Here is a 25,251-nt window from a genome sequence, read left to right on the forward strand (position 1 = left end):
ATCTCGGATACTAATCCGTGATATGTAAAATAGGGGCTTTATTTGTACTGATCATGTCGATTTGATTTACAAAGTGTTATGATTAGCTATGAGATACCTTGTATTGATCATTGGTATTGCCCTCTTGAGAGCACAAGCGGGCCATGCTGTGCGAGATGCTGTGTTAAACGTTCATGTGGTGCCTCACACGCACGACGACGTTGGATGGTTAAAGACTTTTGATCAGTACTACTATGGAGGTGAATGGTTAATAGCAATACACTTATATAGTTAGTTATATCCTCAGCCAACACGACCATACAACATGCTGGGGTACAGTATATACTGGACTCTGTGGTGACTGAACTGGCTAAAAATGAGAACAGGACATTCATCTATGTGGAGATGGCATACTTTGAGAGGTGGTGGGGACAGCAATCTATCAGCACTAAAAACCTGGTGATCATCTCTATGATGTGTCTATGACATGTGTATAATAGCTAGAGTAACAAGTCTGTAATAAATCATCCTGGCCGGGCTGGAGTAACTATTGAACTGCCTTTTAAGCTGAGATTTCAAATGTATAAAATTTCAGTTAAGATTTATGATGGTAAAGAATGTTCATATAGTTATGCTCGGTTATGATAACTACCTGTTTTTAATTACCTAGCTATGTAAAGATACATTTTCTGAGAATCCTCCTTCTGTAAAAGTGTTACTATTTGTATGTATTCTGTTATGTAGGAACTAAGTGTTCAATTACCACATAATAGCTACTGTAGTGTCAGTGAGTACCTGATGTATCAGCGTTGTAATTCTTTGACAGGTGAAGCAGTTATTATATCGAGGTCAGTTGGAGTTCATTAATGGTGGATGGTGTATGAATGATGAGGCCACTACTGACTACAATGCTATAATAGACCAGATGAGTCTTGGTTAGTATGATAAATATAACATTGCAGCTTTATTAATGTATACCATAGTCGTACATTGTAACTGGTATTAAGTAAAGCTATATGTGTGTTGTAGGATTGAGGTTTATTTCCAACACATTTGGCTCCCAATATCGACCACGAGTAGCTTGGCACATTGATCCATTTGGACACTCAGCAGAACAAGCTTCATTATTTGCTATGGTAGGTAATTCTAATGGTAGGCTTACACATACATGCAACAGATTGTACCTTTCATCCAATAGTTATGACAAACACATCTAAAAGTCAGCTGTGTAACTCATTTCATTAATTCATTAAGGTTGTATACAATGGACTAATGGACTGGACTACTGGGCTGTTTTTTTTGTTTTTTGTTTTTTTTAGCGCATATATGGGCAACAGGTTGTAGCTATTGTTACATTGAATGTAAAATGTGTAGATGAACCTGTATACTTGGTACTGCCTGTTCATCTTAGGATTGCATGCAATTTACACAACAGCTCTCTCTTGTCCATCTATGACTACCATTCGTCTTATCATGAAGTACAAACCATACAGTACATGTGTATGTAGTAACCATGAAAGCTGGGCAATGTCGACAAGTCTGCCACACATTTCTTTAGTGTGTGTGTGTGTGTGTGTGTGTGTGTGTGTGTGTGTGTGTGTGTGTGTGTGTGTGTGTGTGTGTGTGTGTGTGTGTGTGTGTGTGTGTTTCTTTATGTGCAGGGAGAGTGGTCTAACTACATGAGACTAGCATAGTTACAACCAGTTGCCCAAATATTTGTAAAAAGGGGGAAAATACCTGAGTCCAGTAGTCCAATCCACCAGTCCAGTCCACTAGTCCAGTCCAGTGATTGTATACAACTTTTCATTAACTTTTTACTATAACAGATGCTCTGATATCATTACAATTAATTATGTGTGCATACATTTCATTATACTTCAGGCTGGCACACATTTTCAGATGGTAAATTTTGTACATTTACTGATGTCATGGTTATATCTATAATAAAGTTTTACTTTGTCATGAAATTCATTATGATAAAAGCATTTAAGTGCTAATACCTGGTAGGTGAATTGTAGAACATTTTACCTGTAACAACTTCATAATTTATTCTGATAACTGACTATGTCATTACAAGACAACACATGCACATGTAGTATCCTTCTTAATCATTTGATCATAGATGGGGTTTGATGGATTCTTCTTTGCCCGTATTGATTATGGTGACAAAAATTGGCGACTAGACTCTAAGAAACTGGAAATGGTATGGAGAGGTAGTCACAGTTTGGGCTCTTCTACTGAAATATTCTCTGGAGTACTATATGAAGGTTATGGTCCTCCTAAAGGGTTCTGTTTTGACGAAAAGTGTCATGATCAACCTATCATGGTATGTACAAATATTTCATAGTATTCCTCACTTACATAGAAATACTTAGGATGATGAGAGATCCAACAATGTTAATGAGTTGGTCACTGTTTTTAATGAGGCTTGCAAAGATCAAGTTGGTCATGAGTTATATATAAGTGTTTGCATAAATTACAAGTGTTTTTATTCCATTCAGGCTTTCAGCTATCACACCAACAACATCATGTTGACAATGGGTTCAGATTTTAACTATGAGAATGCCAACACTTGGTACAAGAACCTTGACAAGTTGATGTACTATGTCAATAAGGTATGACAAAAGAATCAACTAAACATAATGTTATGGTGCTTCCTACAGAATGGCTCAGTGAACATGTTCTATTCCACTCCTACACGCTACCTTGATGCCTTACACAAAGCTGATATGACTTGGACTCTAAAGACTGATGATTTCTTACCTTATGCTGACTGCTCATGGTGTTACTGGACTGGCTTTTACACTAGTAGACCCGGCCTTAAAGGATATGTGCGTTACCTTAATGGTGTTTTACAGGTACAGTTTCATATGCATATGCATGACAATCAACCTGTATGTAATTAACACTTTCACAAATGGTGAATATATTCAATATTGACAGGAAGAGTTTACCCAGTTATATTAATAAATTTAGCCTAACTTCACTGAGTATACGTAAGAAGTATTTATAACTTTTTCACTATATTTATAGCAATATTTACATATACTAATACATTAGTACTAATTTGCAAACAGACTTGTCGTCAGCTTGAAGCTGCACATGGGATGTCTACACTGTTGTCATCACACAAACTTGGTATGCATAAGTGTGTTAATGTACAATTAATTCATAACTATTTCAAAGCTGAAGCAATGGCTATAGCACAGCACCACGATGCTGTCAGGTATGTTAAGTGTCTTGTTTAAAAGTCATAACAAAATAAATCAACTGTCAGTGGCACTGAGAGGCAGCATGTTGCTGATGACTATGCTAAGTGGTTGCATGTTGGACAAGTGGAATGTGAGGTAAGTATTTAACCGTCACCCATTACATCCATAAGTAAGATATAGCATACAGTACTCTAAATATTATGTGCTAATATATACATTGATCTAATGATACTTCAAATGCTGCTACATACTGTACAGCATTCATGTGTACAATTACTATAAATTATGAGATGAATCAATTTGACACTATATAGCAACTAATAGAACAGTCAGTAGGAGAGAGTGCACGCAAGTCACATATCACTGCTCCATTGAAGTTGGAGACTTGTGAATACTTGAACATCAGTGTGTGTCCCCCAACAAGTGAAACTGTCAATGGTGAAGTAAGTATGATAATTTTACACTACAAAATATGTGCATAAACAAATGGAGAATATTATTTTTTGTAATAATTTAAATTCATCATATTTGCAAACTTGTCCCAGTTTGATGTGATGGTGTACAATCCACTGTCACGCCATGATGACCACATAGTGGTCAGGTTACCAGTGTCAAGGAAGGACTTGATTGTCATGGGTACTGGTAGTAATGATGTCACATGTCAGGTGAGTGGGTCACATAATCTACACTCTAGCAGGTTAATTAGGATCAACAGGTAATACCAGTTTCCCCCGCAACAAAAGCTGTGAGAAGAGATCGTGGAAATGCTCCTTATGAACTAGTCTTCATTGCAACAGCTCCACCCCTTGGATACAATACTTACTTTGTGAGACATGGAAGTAAGTATCACATCTCAATCATATACCTAATATAGTATTATTATTAAAGGCACACAGCATCAGTGTTCTGCTACTACAACTTCACAGTCTTCTACCAATGATAATGTTGTCATCACAAACAAGGTTATTCTGGCTGTTGACATTGTTTGAAGTAGTACAAAACACTTTATAGTACTACAATGTAACTGTTGATAGTGCTAGTGGCCGTGTAAAGAAAATATCAAATGAGATATCAGGAAGCAGTGTAGATCTGGATCAACAGTTCAGCTGGTATCAGGGTAGTACTGGACCACAGGTAATATAGCTGGTGGTGTATGAGTAGTAGTATAGGCAGGGCGTTTAGCTGATATTGTAGTAACATGTAAGCTGGTTAAAATGTAGTTCACAATTTGCTTAAAATATCTTAAAGACTTTCAACATTCAAATTCGGGTCCATACTTTTCAGCAGTATCACACATAACATATCCAGATTTACAAAAAAGGTACCTTTTCACACATTTTACATGCCAGTGAACAAAATGAAGTAACAGTTGACTCCTTGCATCTTCATGTCAAACTGTAACCAAATATTGTAGCTTTAGTCATGGCAATTTTCAGACAATTAAAAGCGGTGGTAAAAACTATGAAGTCTTTGACCTGGCTTTTAATGAAATACAGCTGAAGCTAATCAATTATTTAATAGACTAAAGTATATACAAACACAATAGGTTCAACTTTGGTTAAGACCACTTTACATGCAACTATGACATAAGGAAATAATATGGTAGTCACTCGAGTCTTTATAGAACAACAAACAAACTACACTTGTTAACTTACATGCATTTTGTGTAACTATTATTCGTAGCCTACTGGTGCTTACATATTCCATCCCGATTCACCTAATGTTCAAGATGTGAATGATAACAATAATAAAGCTAGCATTACAGTCATCAAGGTAAAGATGTATTTACCATACAAATGTACAAATGCCATCACACAGTATTGTTATAGGGTCCAGTGGTCCAGGAGGTGTGGCAGGTGTTCTCATCCTATGTTAGTCAGGTGATCCGATTGTATACTGGTACCAACCATGTTGAGATGGAGTTTACCATTGGACCAATACCACTGAAGTATGTGCTCTACAGTTTCATCGACCATGCACTTTGTGGCATTTGGTTGTCCTGTAAACAGTTTAATGTGTGAATGTGGACCTTCAGTTATCCAAACCCCAATGGTCTCAGGCAATGGTAAAAGTATTCCAGTAAGTGAATTGTTTGGGTAGCTGAAGCCCATACATTTATATATAAAGCTGTGTTGTAATACTCTAATAGAACAGTCATACTCTAATAGAATAGTCATTTCCAATTTTAGATAGATTAAAGAAGGTAAGGATAAATGAGGGTTGGATATCTGAGGGTCTATATTATATATTTAGATGCAAAACTGTTTCACTATATGTGTAGTGGTGTTGGTAAAGAAGTTATCAGTCACTACGGTACTAATATGACTACCAATAAGCGATGGTACACTGATGCTAACGGACGTGAAGTGAAGTTGAGAGTGTAAGTGGTGTGTAAAACCAATAGATATATCTGCCAAGTTTTGACCAACAGAAAGAACTACAGACCAACATGGGATTGGGAAGGAGAAGCACCAGTGTCTGGCAACTACTACCCAGTCAATAGTAGGATTTACATGAAGGTAGGATAGTAGACTAAAGCACACATAGTTGTATTATGTATATTATAGGATACTTCTAGTAATACTCAGTTCACTATACTAACAGATAGGTCACAGGGAGGGAGTAGCTTAAAGGATGGTAGTCTGGAGTTGATGGTATGTTGAACATTTGAGCACATCCTACAGTACAACAGGGCACATGAAAAAAGTTTGTGAGCAAATGTTATACATAATCACACAACCATTCATATCCACCTACTTGTAACATTAAGCTGAGCATCAATCCTTATCATTACTCTCTTTTTGTCAACCACTCCCTTGCAATTCAGACTGCATTTCAGACTGCACTTTGTCATTAAATTTTGTGTAACGTTTGTATTTTAAACTGGTCTGTTTCATTTGTTGTGATTGTTTGTGTTGTATACCCAGGGAAAAATATCTTGCAAGGTTTCCAAGATTCTTGCAACAAAAGGGACATTTTCAGTGCAAGATTCTTGTAAACTTGCAAGATTAGTGCACGTTTCTTGCAAGAACAGTGTAAGGACCTTGCACTGCAAATCTTGCAAGTCTTGCAAGATATTTTTTCCTGGGTATGTATACTTGTATATTTTGTGTTGCAGGGTACATTTGTAGGCAATACCTTCCATGTCTTTGACAAAGGTGTGTTCAAAAGCTAGAGGAATGCTACAAGTATTAAAGTATTCAGTTAAAATTTGCCTATACTGCATACAAACAGTTTTTGCACAAAATATAATAATTATGTGACCTTGATAGTAAGTCACTTTTGGTGTTGCCTTGGATACCAATGTGGTTTGTGCAGTGTTTCATAGCTGATTTTGTACATTGATACTCTGTACATCATTTTGTTGAATGATGTTAGGTTCATCGTCGCTTAGTCACAGATGACGGACGAGGAGTGTATGAACCATTAAATGAACCTGGCCAGTTTGGGGAAGGCCTGGTAGTCAGGGGAAAACACTTAGTACTGGTGGACAAGATTGAGAACTCTGGAAAACTCCATCGTCAACTGGGAGAAAGACTACTACTTCCTCCCACAATTCTAATACACAGTGGGAGAGTGTCTATTTCAGATTTCTCAAAGAATTACAATGGCATGGTATGGTACCACATTATCTGCGTATATAACTATTATAGAATGTACAGCTATAAACCTGGTAATACTGTGGTGTGAGGCTTGAGTTTATATTATGCTTTAAAACCTATTATATGCTTTTTGGAATTTCCTGCCAAATTAGCCTATTAGGCTACTATCCTTTTCCAATTATGCCTCAAATTAAGCTATAGACTTTGACACCTCAGATCAAAGGAAACCACAGGGTTATATATCACATATTGCCCTGACCACAAGGGCCTGTGGCTAGGGAAATATCATGATATAGCCCTGACCACAACTACCTTTGATGCTGAGGCAATTACAAAGCATCAGTTCCCTTTGATTATTTATGTAAAGCTGCTTAAAGTTTTACATTGTGGGTTTGAGTTAAACATGTTGGTTTATTAGGGGCATTATTGTGAAACAAAAGGAATTGAGTAGTCAGCATTGCATAGTTCAGTAACTAAGCATCACTAATCATTTTTGCAGTGTGGGGACTATTTATTTTATTTTATTTTTTACTGTACAGAAACCTCCATACGGAGTATATAGTACAACAATTATAACAAAGTGATTAATTAGTTAACTATAATTTATTGATTGCTTAAATGAGTTTATAGTGGTTGATTCAACAGCACTGCTGGGTAATTCATTCCATAATTTAATTGTGGATGGATAAAAGGAGTATAGATATGCATCAATTCTGGAATGTGGCTGTAGGAAACGTTGATCATGACCCCTTGTGTTGCTCACTATTGGAATTAGATAATTTCCACTTTCCACTTGAACTTGGCTGTGCACAATTTTATACATCATGACTAGTTTTAGGTTGTTACGTCGCTGTTCAAAAGTTGGTAGGTTCAGGTTGTGTAGCATCTCAGTTACACTGGCCCAGGATGAATAATTGTGTGTTATAAACCTTGCAGCTCTACACTGGACCATTTCTAGTTTATGTATGTTGCTGTTGGTGTATGGAGACCAAACAATTGATGCATATTTCAAAATGGGACGCACCATTGCCAAATAACACATTTTCTTAGTCTGAAGAGGACAAGAAGTGATGTTTCTCCTTAAAAAAGCATATACTGAGTTAGCTTTGCAAACAATCTGTTGAATATGGTCTGTCCATTTAAGGTGTTCGTCGATTGTAACGCCTAAATAGGTGGCATTTGTACATCTGTAGATTTGATGTTCTTTTATAAAGTAGGTTAAGTCAGTTGTTGTTATCTTATTGGTAATACATTTCAACTGCATGAGAAAACATTCACAAGCTATATGTCTAAGTGTTTATTTTAGCACCTTAGGTTACTTTATTTATCCACAAAATGGTTATTTGGTTTAAAATGGTATCACTACAACCAGTAAACCCACAATCATTTCTTTTTTTTTGTGCCCACAATTTTAAACCCACAATTGATGTTTGCAAACCACTGTATAAAATAATGTGGTGGATGCAGGTTCACCTATTAGGTGAGCATACCAGAGTGGTATATATTACTTATATTACTTATACCATGGCCACTCGGGATTTGCCTAATATACTATATGTCTACGCCCTCGGGCCTGCGGGGCTTGAGCATATATATCAGGCAAATCCCCTGTGGCCATGCTATAACTATTAAATAAAATAAATGCTGGTAAGTTAGTTTTGAAACAAAACCTTAGTAATCACCACAACAGTTGTATTTTTTTGTTTTGCCATTTTCCTATAGAGAATTTAGTGCAATTTCTTTCACTATAGATCGAGGAGCTTCTCCAAAATGATACTTATATTATGTTTGAAATAATGCCCATTACACTGGCATTATGCCAACATTATGCTTGATGCACCTATAATGCTAAAATTAAATACACTCAAGCTTTAGTAGAAAATGTAATTGTTTAAGGGGCACGCTACTAACTACTATGACTTTACATGTTGGTTTCCATTGATCTCTGCTTGCTTTGGCTCCCTTTTGTATCAGATGTGCTTGTGGCACTTTAAAATCATCATCTCCAGTTAGAAGTACTACCTAAAGACTTGGTGTAGTGTTTTAGGTCAGAAAGTAGGAGAAACTTAGATGGTCTCTCAGTTTTAGTGGTATGCTCTTGAAACTATGTACCTTAATATAAACCGTAATAAAAGTATGGAAGTATATAATTTTTGAAGTACGTATGTTCGAATGAGCTATAGAATTCCTATGAAAAACAGCAACCTCATCCAATTATGTGTAGCAGTCAGGTAGCTAAAAATCTGTTTCCGTACTGTTTAAGAGAATACTGTTAGAAGAACTTTTTGTTTCCATTAGTTATAGAGGAATTTAAAATTGCAGTGCTTTGTATAATATGCTTTAGAGGATTTGCACTAAACAATGTCTAAACTGCAACATTTGTTACTCAGTAGGTGAAGTAGGCAACTATGTCATATGGCTTCCAATAATAAAATTATGCTTTTACAAAACCAACCAACACAGATACTGTTTCCCACACAAACAATCATGTGCAAGTAGTTGTCTGAACTCCTGTTGCCTCATCTTAGTATAATATATTAAGTAATTCTGCCTATTTTAACATGCACCATATGCATACTGGTACCTGTAAGCATGATTTGTGCCTACATAATACGTGAACAAATTTTGCAAAAAGGTGACATTTTCTCACTAAAATCAATAATGTGCTTATGTCACAAACAGTTAGCTAGGTTATTACACTAATGATTTCCACTGTCGTATTCCTGCTGCTCTGATGTGTCTGTTATCTTTGCCCCTTTCTCTGGAGCTCTGTTATAATCCATGGTGAATGATATATCACTCTGGCTTTGCTGGAACTTGTGGACTCAGCCAAACAGCATCAGTGGGCTAGAGATCACTTTTGGGACTGTACCCAGTACTCTCAGTGGATAGACAGCGTCCTCTGGCCTCAAACTAGGCCTGACTCATTCCTTCCCTCCATTTCTTGCTCCTATAAGTTTTCCACCCACCTCCCCTATTACCACCACCTGTGATAATATACTGGATTGAAAAGAACCTTCAAAAGTGTCTAAAGCGTGGGTGGTACCATTGTACTCTACCAATACAATAACTGAATAGCTCCACTTAATTGTGATGAAATTTGGTGACTAAACAACTTAAGCCATTGACATCAATTGAATACTTCAAACCACTACATTGTGCAATGTGCCTTACACAAATTGAGTCACATATGTATGTACGTACTCACATACTTCGTGGCTAGGCCCACATGTAGCACAAAGTACTTACCTACTTTTTCAAACTTTTATGACTTGCATGTAACTAACTTTATGGCAATGAAATGTTGTGCTCGTAGTTACACGTTGTGAATAGTATATTTCACTTTATTTTTCAGTACTGAAGTGTGATCTGTTAGGTGATGGTGTATACCCACATGTCCTGTTTTTGCAGACCTGGTCTCATTTATATTATTATGCATCTGCTCATGTTACAAAGCTTAAATATACAACACCATACCAGCCAGTGATGGAAACGGTGGGAGAGAGGGGGAATGCCGATTACCTTACCCACTTTTATTGGTCAACACTGAAAAGATGGAGATATTCTGCTGAATAAAGCAGTAAACTACTCAAATAGAACAGTCAAATTTATATCATAACTGTAGCTACTTGTAAAAACTCACTAAATACTATCAGAGCTTTAGGGGCATGTCCTCAAACCCCTCCCCAGAATTTTGTTGTATGTGTCAATTCCATTTTATATAGCTGGTTTATAGCCAAAGTTTCCCTCCCCTGAATCTTTGGTCTGTTTTACAACCATTGGGACAAGCACCTTTAATGATAACAGATTTGTATGGAAATGGTATATACAATTGTTTCCTCTTGTGACAGATCAGTGGGTTGAGGAGAGAGTTACCAGAAAATGTTCACCTGTTGACAGTTCAACTACTGGAGAAGACAAGCCTCTTGTTGAGACTAGAACACATGTTTGCTGTGAAGGAAGATGCTAACTTGTCTACCTCTGTAACTGTCAATGTGAAGGTTTGTATACTACTATGAGTTTTTATTTATGGTTATTAGAGCACAGTATTTCTAATGTTGCATGTGTTTACCATTTCAGGACTTGTTTGTTACATTTGAGGTGATCAGTTGTGTAGAGATGACACTGGGTGGTGATGTACAGTTATCAATAGTAAACAGACTGAAGTGGAACATTGGTACACCTTCTGTATTATCTAAAGGTAATAAAATCACTGTTGATATTTTGTGGGATGTGTTTTTTTTGTTTTTTTTTTATTAAGGCTTTACAGCACAAGTGCTGAAGGTCTGTAGGACACCTGGTCCTACAGCCTGTTCAAAGTATTGTAAAAGAATACTAGAACACAAAAGAACACAAATACAAGAAATTTGAAGTATGATATTAAGGCATCATAGAAATAAAAATTAGGAAGGTCGCCTGCACTCGAAGAAGTACTAGTGGAATTTTAATCCCTACTTTATTCAATACAGTCATGACTGAGGGATTAAGTATTTCTTCAGGTGTATAGGTGTTTCACTACTTATAATCAAACTTAAAATCTATTTTTTCTTGTACTTGGTTGTTTACTACTTTTGCAATGAAATTGTATATGACTGGTGAGCTTGCATATACCACATCAACAGAAAGAATAGTAATATTTTCATCTGAACATGCACCCTAGCTATAACTATCAATTATGCGAAGTGGCCATTATGTTTCTGCTATGTTCAGCCCATCACACAATGTTACAAATGAAGAGCAGTACGAGAAGTGCCTTTGCAATCAATCAAGTTATTACCACAGAACAGAGGCGGATACAGGGGGTCAAAGGGAGCTCTTGACCCCCCTCCAAAATTTTTTAGTATACCAAGATCGAGATACTCTAATAGAGCAGTCACTCTAATAAAGCAGTCACAGTATAATTGGTGCAGTGGGCAGCTAGTTTCAGCTGGCTGTGACCTTTTTTTTTGGTCCCACCTTACCAAACCAGACAATGTAGTGTCTCAGAGTTCATTTTGACCCCCCCCCCCCCCCCTCTTTCCATAAGTCTGGATCCGCCCCTGCCACAGAAAATATGGACAATTTCTGTTACACCTATCACATACTAGCTACCACAAACTGAGCATGCCAATACACTGAAGCGACATCCAACAGTGAAAAAATCAAGTTCGCAGTCTTAGCCTTTATCAAACTTGTCTGAAGGAATCGGTCAGTCAGTCAGTCATTCAATTATAGTCAGCATTATTCCCTATTGCATTTCCATTTAAAAATTGTGTGTGCATAAACACCTAAGATACAAAATGTTTTGTTACACAAAACAAGTTGCTGATGTCAGGGACTAAGATTTCTGGTCTGTAAAGGTTTAAGATACAAAACAAGTTACTGATGTCATGGACTAAGATTTCTGGTCTGTAAAGGTAGCTCCATGAGTTTCTACAAGTGTACAGGAAAAATGAGTAGAAATTTTATAATGAAATAGAAATCATAATAAAATCAGGTATAGACCACCATTGATCCCTAATAGTAGAGCGGCATAGTGCGATAGATGTGCAATTTTTGATACAATTATGAAACTTTCCATATAAGTTGTACTCCTTGTGACATAATTTTTTGGATATAGAGTCATCACATATTTGACCTTTGGTGACCTTTACAGCCATTTTTGTATTGAAAATTCATCATTTTTGTTTTTATCCCCCTGAGGCATCATTTTGCATAATTTCAAAATAAAGGTGCTGCTAAAACGAACTACTCGGATTTTATTTGAAGTCAATAGGTGATTGCATTCCAAAGTTATGATCATTTATATTAACCATGAAATTCTATGAATTACTTGCCCATTGGTAATTTACACCCCAAGGGCAAAGAATTTTATGACATACAAAAATGATCATAACTTGGTAGTGGAAAGAGGTACGAACTTCAAACAAAAGTCAATATAGTTGTTGGATCAACACCTTTAGTTTGATACTATGTTTTAACAGTGTAAAATAATGCCTCAGGGAGATAAAGACAAAAAATGATAAGTTTTCAATGAAAAAATGGCTCTAAAGGTCACCAAAGGTCAAATCTGTGATGGATCTATATTAAAAAACATATGTCACAAGGAGCACAATTTGTGTGGAAACTTTCATAATTGTACACAAAGTACACGAAATACCCATTTTTTGGTGCTATGCCGCTCTACCATAATAAGATTTTAATATTATACTTCTATTTTGCAAAAATGCATACTGCATCAAATGGAAAGAATGGCACTGGCAAGACATAATGTACACCACAACTATCAATTACCGGAAAATGTTATTGCCACTTTGCTTCATTATCAGCTTTGTTCCGCCTGTTATACAGCGTTACAAATGAAGATGGGTACAAGAAACACCTCTGCAATCAATCCAGCCACTACAGAAATTGTGGCTCCCAACTATCAATTACTGGGAAGAGAAAACAACTATTTACCTATTTTCAAGTATATTCTATATAAAGTTGTACAAACATATGAGGAACTACGTACACTGCAATCGATTCAGTAACTACAGAAATTATGTATGGTTCTCATGACAGCCAGCTGCACCAAAGCCACCATGCATTACTGTGAGTCAAGACCTTTGAGGTGATGGAGTTGCTATTGACAAAAATTAAGGCATGTCTCTGACCATAGCAACATCAGAAATCCAGCCCGTAGCATAACTATAGTCATTGCTTGGCAAGGAATCAGTCAGTTAGTAGAACATTCAGTTAAATAGGAAACTTTTTAAAATTTCATAGAAGTTTTTTGAATGAATTTCAGGTGACTCTATATACAAGGAATTTTTGGGCTTGGCTATTCCTAATCAATCCGTCAAGCTGTTATTAAGGACAAGTTGATTATTCAATAGTTATACCATGGCCGTGAGGGATTTTCCTGATATATATGCCCAAGTCTGAGGGCTGCAGGATTGAGGGCACAGGCATATATGTCACGCAAATCCCGAGTGGCCATGGTATAAGTAATATATACCACTCTGGTATGCTCACCTAATAGGTGAAGGAAGACAAGCCTGTATGCACCACATTACTTTTATACAGAGGTTTGCAAACATCGATTGTGGGTTTAAATTGTGGGCATAAAAAAGAAATGATTGTGGATTTCACTGGTTGTAGTGATACCACTATAAACCAAATAACCACTTTGTGGATGAATAAAGTAACCTAAGGTGCTAAAATAAACACTTAGACATATAGCTAGGTTGTGAATGTGTTTGGGCATCTTTTCATGTAGTTGAAATGTACTCTGTAGAAAAACAATCCCCACATTGCAAAAATGATTATTTAGTGATGCTTAGTAACTGAACTATGCAATGCTGATTCACTCAATTCTTTTTGCTTCACAACAATGCCCCTAGCTAAACCAACATGTTTAACTCAAACCCACAATGCAAAAGTTTAAGCAGCTCTATTTCAAATCCACAATGCAAAACTTTAAGCAGCTCTACTTAAATAATCAAAGGGAACTGATGCTTTGTAACTGCCTCAGCATCAAAGGCAGTTGTGGTCAGGGCAATATCTAGATATATATCGCCCTGTAATCAGGGCAATATGTGATATATAATCCTGTGGTTTCCTTTGATCTGAGGTGTCAAAAGTGGTATATTGGTGATATTTTTTGGCCAAACCTCCATGATCCCTATTATATAGTACTGCATGATTTTACAATGGTTCTTATGATCCTTACAGATACTACTGATCATCAAGTAGACCCTACAACTATTACACTTACTCCCATGATGATCCGTACCTTTATATGTGATATTAGTTATGCTTAGTTAACTGTATTGCACTATGCCGTACGCAAGGAAATTTTGATGTAAGAAAAATTTAACAAATTCAGACTTCAGCAGATTTGACAAATAAAATGTTGACGAAAATCAAGAAATTGTAGGCAAAACCTGTACTTTTAAGCGCGCTTATAAACATTTGAGGAATTTAAACCGATTTGTCAAATTCGTCAAAAGTTTTTGACGTCAAAATTTCCTTGCGTACGGTAGGACACACACAGTATTATTCACATAATACAATATATACGCCGGTACATGATTGTGCAATTATGAGCATTTGAGTCAATATGCATAATTAGAGTAGCAATCTGTCTAATACTGCAAATATAGAATATCTGCCAGCATGCTGCCAGTAAGACATCAGCACATAGTGCCAGCACAATTTCAAGATGAAGTGGCAAAAAATAATTAACAATATTGTACCATGGAGTTTTCAGCTTCACTTTGCAGCTTAGTTATGCTAAAGTAATAGGTGGGTGACCTAACATACGTAGCTATACAAGTAACGTTTTGTAGCTAGTATAGTCCAATTAGAATTATTTGCAAATAAAACAATGTCAGAAAGAAAATTTTCTTAAGCCTGTGAATTTAAAGTAGAAATGAAAGCCAGATAGTAGTCACTGGCACGCACTGTTGCAGTAAAGAGGAGCTAGTGCTTGAAACATCAACAACATACTCTTGGAACTTCTTAGTTGTTATAGTCATTTATGTGGCCTGGGCTACAAGATGGGGGTACCCCCATCATCCCAGGACTGGGGAGAGTTTGCCTCTCTGCCCACTGTTTAAGTGTTTTATATTATTATCTTTGTGGTTGTATAGCTTATAATTACATTTAGTTTATTTACCAACAAGTTGATGGTAAGCCCATACATCGTGCAAAGAAATATGATCTATGCAAAAGCCAGGCACAGTAGTACGATCTTTCGAGAGCATAAATAGGAAATTTAGCTAGCTATCAGGCTAGTTTTTTACTTATTCATCTCTAAAATAAAGTGGGCCACATTATCAGCTACATGCAAACTATGATTGGCTCTTAATTTTTTTCCCTTATAGTAGTCAGACTGGATATGTAATTAGTTTTGTACTAACCAGCAGTGTTGGGCAAGTTACTTTGTAAAAGTAACTAGTTACATATTACATATTACTTGCAACTGAACTATTTAGTTACAGTTACATATTACCCATAAAATAAAGTAACTGTAATAATATTACATATTATATTACTTTGTGTCCACAGCCTTAAGCTGTCACGTGTGAAACTACCACCTTATCACGTGACATGATTGCGTTGTTGGACAATATGCAAATTTTGGTTATAAGTAAGAAGCTGGTGAATAAGCTTCATTCAGTAGGCCTCGTTACTTCGTTGTGGCTAGCCGTTACTCTGAGGATAACTAACGAGATTAGTAACTTCGTTACTTGTAGTAATAATATTACGTAATATTAGACTCGTTATAGTAACTATATTACTTAGGTAACGCGTTATATTTGTAAGTAAAGTAGCTTGCGTTATATTACCTGTTTTTATAGCGTATTTCGTTATATTACTTTGTTACCACAAAAGTAATAATATTACGTAACGCGTTACATAAGTAACGCGTTACTCCCAACACTGCTAACCAGCTAGTAGAATCATAGATGATAGACACCACTACTATGGTAGAATCATAGATAATAGACACCACTACTATGGTAGAATCCTAGTAGAATGAATCTATGCTATGATGCACTATAATAAACAGGCGCACGCGCTTACAGCTATCTAGGGAGGGTGCGCGTTCAATTAATGTCAACGACTCTAAAATTAATAGTGGGTAACGCTATATTCACCCAACTTGATGTGGCGCCTCAAAATAATAACGCACTTTGTAAGCGCTTAGTCATTAGAGTGCTCCTTTAATACACTACGCTGCAGCGCTGGATGTCAGGGGGGTGTATTATCTATGATGCCAGCATAGACTACTTCGGACTTCGCTAGAGATGGTAAGCAGGGTATACCAACATATATGACAGTAGTTTCGTGAGTTGCTAGATACACTACACTGTAAACCAGAAAGTAAAATACGAGTGGGAGGGGGGGAGAAGGAATGCAAGGTGCTGACCCGTAGTAATATGGTAGATCTGTAGCTGCAGTCAAAGGCTAAGGCTGCTAAGTTTGTGCTACAGTCAAGGATGAAGTCTGAAACCCACAATTGAAAAGTGCTTACTTGAAGTTCCACATTGGGGAAAATTTTGACTGGACAATAGTCTGATGGCAGTTGCAGATATTCCTGTGTCTATGTGACACCCCTGTTAGGAAATGTTCTATAAAGTGTGTATGCTAGAATGCAACCTTGCTAATACAATGGAGCGTAAATACTAACTCACTATTACAATGTGGTCTTTGTATGGGAAGCAGTGACTAAACTGAGGCATATACTTCATGACTTCATTAATAAGACCATCACATTGTAGTGATTGCACTGTAGGTCCAGAAGGTAGCTAAGATGCACATTAGCAAGACCACGTAATTGTATCCTGGTGGTTCCCGATACAAGGAACTAGGGCTGAAATGATCATGGATTTTTAGTATTCGAGTACTCTCTAGCATTAATGATCGAGTAATCACGAATACTTACCATACCTATATTGAAGCATATCATATGCAGTTTAAAGCTTTTAAGTAACAGCGATGATAAATACGCTGTATTAAAGTACCCAGTAAATGTTCCTGACAACCAAAATGCTTCAATCAAACTCCTCACCGTCACTGCCAGATAACAAATGCATCATGTGAGCTCATTAATATTGGATCACATGATCTCAACGAGTACTCCAATACCAATTTTACTATCAAAATTCTAATATCCTTAATTAGTACTCATTTATTTATTTTAGCCATACAATGAACTGTGCAACTACCTTCTTCATACAACATGCATTATATGTGGAGCATTGCAAATGCAAGTAAAGTGTACGTATATAGTACACTACAATTTCCTTACATCAAATTAAGCAAGAGTTCGTAATATAATTATACTGAGGAGAGTATTCTACTCTCGTATACACCTGTAGAAAGACATATCACGATGGTACTGTGTCTTTTTGTAATTAATATTGATTGTACGCATGCCAGCAATGTCACTAGCAACTAAACTAACTCAAGCTCCTCAGTGTTTCTCACCAAACTACAAGTGTACCTTCTTGTCATGGGTTTAGACAATTGCTTATATATAGGCATTTGTTGCTTGACCATTCACAGCTGTCTTGAGCGACACAGTACTTTATGGGTTCTTGTATGTCACAAACCACACTTACTGTAGTCGTTACATCATCACTTTAAAATATGCTCTTCTACAGGGGTATATGAGAGTAGGACACTCCTCAATAATTATGTTATAAACTCTTGCATTACGTAAGTCACTTACCATATATTAAAAGAAGCAAAGTATGACTATGTGAGGTGGTCTTATTGTGGTCATGAAGTACACCTTAGCTACAGTATGTTTGGAACCAGCATGGTCACTATAATTTGTGTGTGTGTATGTGTGTGTGTGCTTAGCGGTTTTGAGGTCGTTGTGGAAGTTTGGATTCCACGACCTCTCATTGTGAGACCTGGACAGTCCTCCTGTGGGTTACTAGCCCTGTCCCAGGAGGATTTTCCTGCACAAGGATCAAGTGTCTGAGGTGCACAGGCATCCCAGTGCTGGCTCACTGGGCGGCAATAGCTGTGTTAGTACGGCTGCCGAAGACTTTGCTTTTTTTGCTTTTTGTGTGTGCATCTATGTATATGTACAAATTTATTTTCTTATAGAATAATTTCTTTGGTGACCAAGTTGTCACAGATGATAACATGCTCAATATGGAGTCCCCACAATTCATCACACTACAGTGGACCAGAGATGGGACAGTACTCAGTAAGACTGGAACACTCTAAGGGTCTGTGCTACTGGATCATACTGCTGTGCTGTGAATGGCATCAACGTCCATTATGCTTATATTGATGTGCAAGGTGAGTAGTGTAACTTCACAAGTACCTCAGTAGCAGTGTACATATAAGAGTCTAAAATGCAAATATTTTTCCTGCTCCTAGCTGCCATGCCCATAAAAGTATGCACACAGATGTTTACAGTATTGCCCCCCCCCAGGGGCAGAGACAGCTATCAAAAAGTAGGGGGGGGGGGGCTCCAGAGGCGGATTTATAGGATTTTGCTAGTGGGGGGGGGGCACACTGGTAGAAATGACTTCACAGTGTGCAGAGCACACTTGGCGAAGTGCAAAGCACGAGCTATCTAGGGGGGTCTGGGGGCATGCCCCCCCAGGAAATTTTGAGAAATTAGTACTCTGAGATTGAATTTGGTGGCAAGTTTTCACTTACTCTAGCTGTATTTGATATTCCATCTTTTACCCATCCATACTCTGTGAAAGATGTTTGCCTTTTCGCCATGCCATCTGTGGAGCAGGTACTAAACTATGACGTCACATGATGCGAAGGGCACTTGATTATAGAAGTTTTGGTCGAGCAAGTCAATGTGTCTTGGATTAGGCATAGTTTAAACATAAGTTCAGCTATAATTTTATTCGTTGTAATGTTGCTTTTGCTGTTCATAATGCATCTGTATTGTGAGATATGGGGGAGCTTAGCTCTCCTATATTTCCACCCCCCCCTTATTCTGACAAAACTGTATTTTTCCCTCCCTTAAGTCATTTTCTAAATGAAGGCCTGACTACTCATGTCAGGGGTGAAGAACAGCACTCTGGGAGAGGGGATACAGTCATGGTATCTTTGTACACAAATGACACATATTTGTCCATAACGATTAAACAGGTTTCATTGTAATTTATTTAACCCCATACAATTCTGTATGAAATGTGTAGTGCGGTTGTGTATACCTGCATGTATGGTTTATCTGGACACTGGTGATTACCCAATTCATGCCCCAAACTGCACACATGATTGTCTTCACAGCATGCAGGGATGAAAGCATAGGCTATTTCATTACAATAATATCTCACGTGCATATATACATGACCACAGTTCATACAAAATCACAAGAAGTATTGAACCTAGGCCTGATAATCTTTTGTGCTTATTTGCATTTCAGCAAATACTTCAATAACCCTATGAGGATATAAATACTTCATGTTTTTGTACTCCATACTGAGGCATTTTTATTTCCAGTGTCATATCTAAATTCATTATGCAATCTGCCCTATAGTGTGAAAGTTTAACATCCGAAATTTTGACTACTTTGATTATTTTTGTTCAACATGCTCAATCATCCAATATGTCAAACTTTCCATTGTCAATATTAGCACTACATATATGGTATGTCAGTGTCATCATGTATTGAATGTCACAACTGTAACAACATAACCATTTTATTTTTACTCTGTTTACATTGCTACGTACGTCAAACTGTGGGTGAATTTTTACTGTAATTCTTTACTTTTTTATCACAGCAAAGATGTTATGAGCTTGATGGAGTTGAATCAATAGCTGATAATTAAAGAGAACTTTGAGAACTGGTGTTACGTACACTGCTACTTTGTACTCCATCCATTAAGAGACAACATAAGAAGTCATGCTACAGGGACTGCTACATACATCAGTAAATCTGTACTCTACTAGCCACTGCGTACTGCTACCTCAAGACTGTACAGTCCTATATACATGCGTACGTACAATGAACTGAAATTTAAGTTGCTATATTTTTTAACAGTCTGAATGCATAAATGCACCAACATGACCAAATTTTGATCACATACATAGCTGTTGGTTTGTCCAAAAATCTCAATAAGGAGCTTATTTTGTGTCCTACAGATTACACTACTAATGAGGTTTCTCTGTATTGGGTATACAACCCAACCCGATGTGTAGCAATTGGTTATTATTCAGTTTTAGTTACCACAAAGACTATTTAGTGATGAACTCAGGCACTTAGAAGTAAAGGTTCCAGTACTTACATGCCATACCTCGATCTGGTAAATAAGGATTTTAGAAAATACCATATAGTGTTTTTCTGAGGGGGAAAATTTTTACGAATTTGTGGATCGGCAGCTATCCTGCCTATCCACGAAAATTTCCCCCCTCGAACTTCACAAAATAGCATTACTGCATCCTGCAGAAGCAAAAATTTCCCCCCTCAAAATTTTTGAGGGTGACGATTTGCAAAATATTTCAGCTATGATATCAATATGTAGTTATATTTTAAAGTACATGGTGAAACTTGTCAACCAGTGAATTCCTTGCTCTAATCAGTTGAGTCAATCAATTCACTCTGATCATCTTACAATACAGTTGTGTTGTTGCCACTTTTGAATGATATGATGACATCAAAACGACTATTGACAGTTTTCATAGTACAAATTCAAAGTCATTGGGTTTTAGCAAGGAATAAATTGATGTAGTTCTGGAAACGCTGGGTATTGTAGATCCGATTTTGACTCACTTAGTGGATGGATCATGTTGTGTCTGGTGTTCTCAAATAGTTGGTAAGGAGTGGACAGTCCTATAACAACAATTGCCATCAGGCTTCATAGCTACAACTCTCCTGTCAGCTTCACTTAAGAATTTGTGAAGAATAGTCACTAGTAATTGCTGTTGGAAAAATCTAACAGCTAAACCAATGTATTCTAGGCTAACCTTAGGTAGCTGATCCACAGGCTTGTCACCTATAAACAGATTTACAGTAAACTATACATAGCAAATTCAACTGTACTTTTACTGCATGACTTTTTCACATTGGCAGTGAATGCATCACCAGAGTGTTATTCAGTATTGTACTTCATGTCTGATACAATATTGTTCTTTCATCAAGGAGAATACTAAAATTGGTTCAAATGTCACTAATACACTAATATTTCACTCGTACAATACTGAAAACACACACACACACATGTGCAACGTATGTGAAGTACGTATTTACATATCAAAAGAATACAATAAAACAGATAGGTTGAATAAACAGCTGTCTATTTTTGGTGACAGCAAGTAACATTCAGCAATTCACAAACCATATCATGTGGTAACCATTTAACCATACAGTATAGTGGGTTATTATTAGTGTTGTGCGAATATTTTGTATATCACCTATCATGATTATTGCAAACTTTTTTATCACGATACGATAAATTATCATGATATAAAAATCTGCATGAAGGCATGGTGATAAATTACTACAATGAGATTTTAGCACTTGAACCTATGTGAAAAGTAACAATAGAATTCTACAAAATCCCACCTAACCTCCTGGAAGTCTCTATAAACTCTGCTGTACTGTCTTAAATATCATTATCAGTAAACTTTGTGTAAAAAGTGGTGCATCGTTATGCATCACGATATAATTTTATCATAATTCATGATATAGAAATTTATCGTGATATGCAATATTATCGATATATTGCACATCACTAGTTATTTTCAAGGGGAAAATTTTGTGGATTGGCAGCTATCCATGAAAAATTTCCTAGTTAAGGGGCACCCAGGTGGTTTTTGAATAACTGAGGCCACTGTACAGTATTGTCCAGATAAGATTGAAATGCTGTACATAATTTGTGTTACTGTATTGAAGGTTTTTTTCTAGGGGGAGATTGCACCATCCAAAATTTCAAGGGGGAAGATTTTCACTGCTGCAGGATACATTAAGTAATATAGACTTTTCACACAACAAATGTGTAGTCATCTGAATACAAAGTGGTCCCCATTCCTGGGAGTTTGGGGTCCTACTGTACGTATATTCAATAGAGCAAATACATTAACCCAATAGTTGATCTATGCACACACCACTGAAGTTCAATTTTCACCTTGAAATACACTATGTACACCACAGAAATGCTGCCACTGATTTGCTCTGGCTGCTTTTTATGAGCTAGAAATGATCTGACACCTTGAACTGCTACTGGCCAGCTGGAACACGAGGCTAGAAACGTAGACACCATTGCACAGTTGCCCAGTTGTTTTATACATACTTTTCTTTCACTTTCAGTGGCACAGTTGGGCTTGAGACCAGTCTATATGACATACTTGGCCATATATTCTATTCATATACCAATTGCCACCCCATAGTGATATGCTTGTGTTAAAGATAATACCATTGTGAATACTTCAGCTCAAAATCACAAAATTATGGCTACGTCAGTAGCTAACTGGCCGTGAACTAAACACTATGATTGGCTGCATCCATGGTTAAAATTTCAAATTCAGAGCTTTTGGCCATCACAAGTTAAAACTTTTGAAATTGTGTATCTCACAATCTATTCATGTGCGTAGATCAATGGTTTTCACACAAATACAATAAAGTTAAAGGGGCTAAACTTTTTCACACCAAAGAGTATTACAGTAAGATAGATTACAAGGAGGCATAGGTGTTATACTAAACTGTCACTTTTCTTAACTATATCTGTATTGCTGTATGATAACTGTCGTTCTCCAGACAAGACTACATAACTTTAAGACCCTTGGAATGATTTCGTTACACTACTCACCTTGCACATCAATATGAGCACAATGGACAATGATACCATTCACAGCACAGCAGTATGATCCAGTAGCACAGACCCTTAGAGTGTTCCAGTCTTACTGAGTACTGTCCCATCTCTGGTCCATTGTAGTGTGATGAATTGTGGGGACTCCATATTGAGCACGTTATCATCTGTGACAACTTGGTCACCAAAGAAATTATTCTATAAGAAAATAAATTTGTACATATACATAGATGCACACACAAAAAGCAAAAGAAGCAAAGTCTTTGGCAGCCGTACTAACACAGCTATTGCCGCCCAGTGAGCCAGCACTGGGATGCCTGTGCACCTCAGACACTTGATCCTTGTGCAGGAAAATCCTCCTGGGACAGGGCTAGTAACCCACAGGAGGACTGTCCAGGTCTCACAATGAGAGGTCGTGGAATCCAAACTTCCACAACGACCTCAAAACCGCTAAGCACACACACACACATACACACACACAAATTATAGTGACCATGCTGGTTCCAAACATACTGTAGCTAAGGTGTACTTCATGACCACAATAAGACCACCTCACATAGTCATACTTTGCTTCTTTTAATATATGGTAAGTGACTTACGTAATGCAAGAGTTTATAACATAATTATTGAGGAGGAGTGTCCTACTCTCATATACCCCTGTAGAAGAGCATATTTTAAAGTGATGATGTAACGACTACAGTAAGTGTGGTTTGTGACATACAAGAACCCATAAAGTACTGTGTCGCTCAAGACAGCTGTGAATGGTCAAGCAACAAATGCCTATATATAAGCAATTGTCTAAACCCATGACAAGAAGGTACACTTGTAGTTTGGTGAGAAACACTGAGGAGCTTGAGTTAGTTTAGTTGCTAGTGACATTGCTGGCATGCGTACAATCAATATTAATTACAAAAAGACACAGTACCATCGTGATATGTCTTTCTACAGGTGTATACGAGAGTAGAATACTCTCCTCAGTATAATTATATTACGAACTCTTGCTTAATTTGATGTAAGGAAATTGTAGTGTACTATATACGTACACTTTACTTGCATTTGCAATGCTCCACATATAATGCATGTTGTATGAAGAAGGTAGTTGCACAGTTCATTGTATGGCTAAAATAAATAAATGAGTACTAATTAAGGATATTAGAATTTGGATAGTAAAATTGGTATTGGAGTACTCGTTGAGATCATGTGATCCAATATTAATGAGCTCACATGATGCATTTGTTATCTGGCAGTGACAGTGTGGAGTTTGATTGAAGCATTTTGGTTGTCAGGAACATTTACTGGGTACTTTAATATAGCGTATTTATCATCGCTGTTACTTAAAAGCTTTAAACTGCATATGATATGCTTCAATATAGGTATGGTAAGTATTCGTGATTACTCGATCATTAATGCTAGAGAGTACTCGAATACTAAAAATCCATGATCATTTCAGCCCTAGTTCCTTGTATCGGGAACCACCAGGATACAATTACGTGGTCTTGCTAATGTGCATCTTAGATACCTTCTGGACCTACAGTGCAATCACTACAATGTGATGGTCTTATTAATGAAGTCATGAAGTATATGCCTCAGTTTAGTCACTGCTTCCCATACAAAGACCACATTGTAATAGTGAGTTAGTAGTTACGCTCCATTGTATTAGCAAGGTTGCATTCTAGCATACACACTTTATAGAACATTTCCTAACAGGGGTGTCACATAGACACAGGAATATCTGCAACTGCCATCAGACTATTGTCCAGTCAAAATTTTCCCCAATGTGGAACTTCAAGTAAGCACTTTTCAATTGTGGGTTTCAGACTTCATCCTTGACTGTAGCACAAACTTAGCAGCCTTAGCCTTTGACTGCAGCTACAGATCTACCATATTACTACGGGTCAGCACCTTGCATTCCTTCTCCCCCCCTCCCACTCGTATTTTACTTTCTGGTTTACAGTGTAGTGTATCTAGCAACTCACGAAACTACTGTCATATATGTTAGTATACCCTGCTTACCATCTCTAGCGAAGTCCGAAGTAGTCTATGCTGGCATCGTAGATAATACACCCCCCTGACATCCAGCGCTGCAGCGTAGCAGGCGTAGTGTATTAAAGGAGCACTCTAATGACTAAGCGCTTACAAAGTGCGTTATTATTTTGAGGCGCCACATCAAGTTGGGGGAATATAGCGTTACCCATT

At 37.1% G+C, this 25,251-nt stretch overlaps 1 protein-coding gene and 2 long non-coding RNA genes across 4 annotated transcripts; 2 read left to right on the plus strand and 1 right to left on the minus strand.

Moving 5' to 3' along the window:
- The first annotated feature begins 39 nt into the window (after nt 1–39).
- Nucleotides 40–14,624, plus strand: LOC136261853 (lysosomal alpha-mannosidase-like). The gene is made up of 25 exons (XM_066055934.1): nt 40–239; nt 287–438; nt 806–914; nt 1,009–1,115; nt 2,102–2,305; nt 2,355–2,420; nt 2,481–2,594; nt 2,643–2,837; nt 3,057–3,117; nt 3,166–3,205; nt 3,257–3,326; nt 3,506–3,634; nt 3,737–3,856; nt 3,907–4,030; nt 4,080–4,153; nt 4,203–4,325; nt 4,875–4,964; nt 5,021–5,139; nt 5,473–5,571; nt 5,623–5,710; nt 5,759–5,845; nt 6,570–6,806; nt 10,645–10,794; nt 10,874–10,994; nt 14,489–14,624. Exons 1-25 carry the CDS (start codon nt 89–91, stop codon nt 14,575–14,577), a joined length of 2,919 nt encoding a protein of 972 aa, XP_065912006.1. The 5' UTR covers nt 40–88; the 3' UTR covers nt 14,578–14,624.
- A 1,790-nt stretch (nt 14,625–16,414) lies between these two features.
- Nucleotides 16,415–20,978, plus strand: LOC136262280 (uncharacterized). The gene is made up of 3 exons (XR_010704162.1): nt 16,415–16,572; nt 18,383–18,580; nt 20,032–20,978. It is a non-coding gene; the product is annotated as an uncharacterized lncRNA (long non-coding RNA).
- Nucleotides 20,461–25,187, minus strand: LOC136262279 (uncharacterized). 2 transcript variants are annotated; one of them, XR_010704161.1, is made up of 5 exons: nt 25,069–25,187; nt 23,056–23,253; nt 21,291–21,396; nt 21,215–21,243; nt 20,461–21,169 (listed from the first exon to the last, which is right to left on the minus strand). It is a non-coding gene; the product is annotated as an uncharacterized lncRNA (long non-coding RNA). The 2 variants fall into 2 exon arrangements; XR_010704160.1 differs by lacking the exon at nt 21,291–21,396.
- Nucleotides 25,188–25,251: the final 64 nt, after the last annotated feature.

Source organism: Dysidea avara, chromosome 7 (genome assembly GCF_963678975.1).
Source record: "Dysidea avara chromosome 7, odDysAvar1.4, whole genome shotgun sequence".
In the NCBI taxonomy this organism is placed as follows: domain Eukaryota; kingdom Metazoa; phylum Porifera; class Demospongiae; order Dictyoceratida; family Dysideidae; genus Dysidea; species Dysidea avara.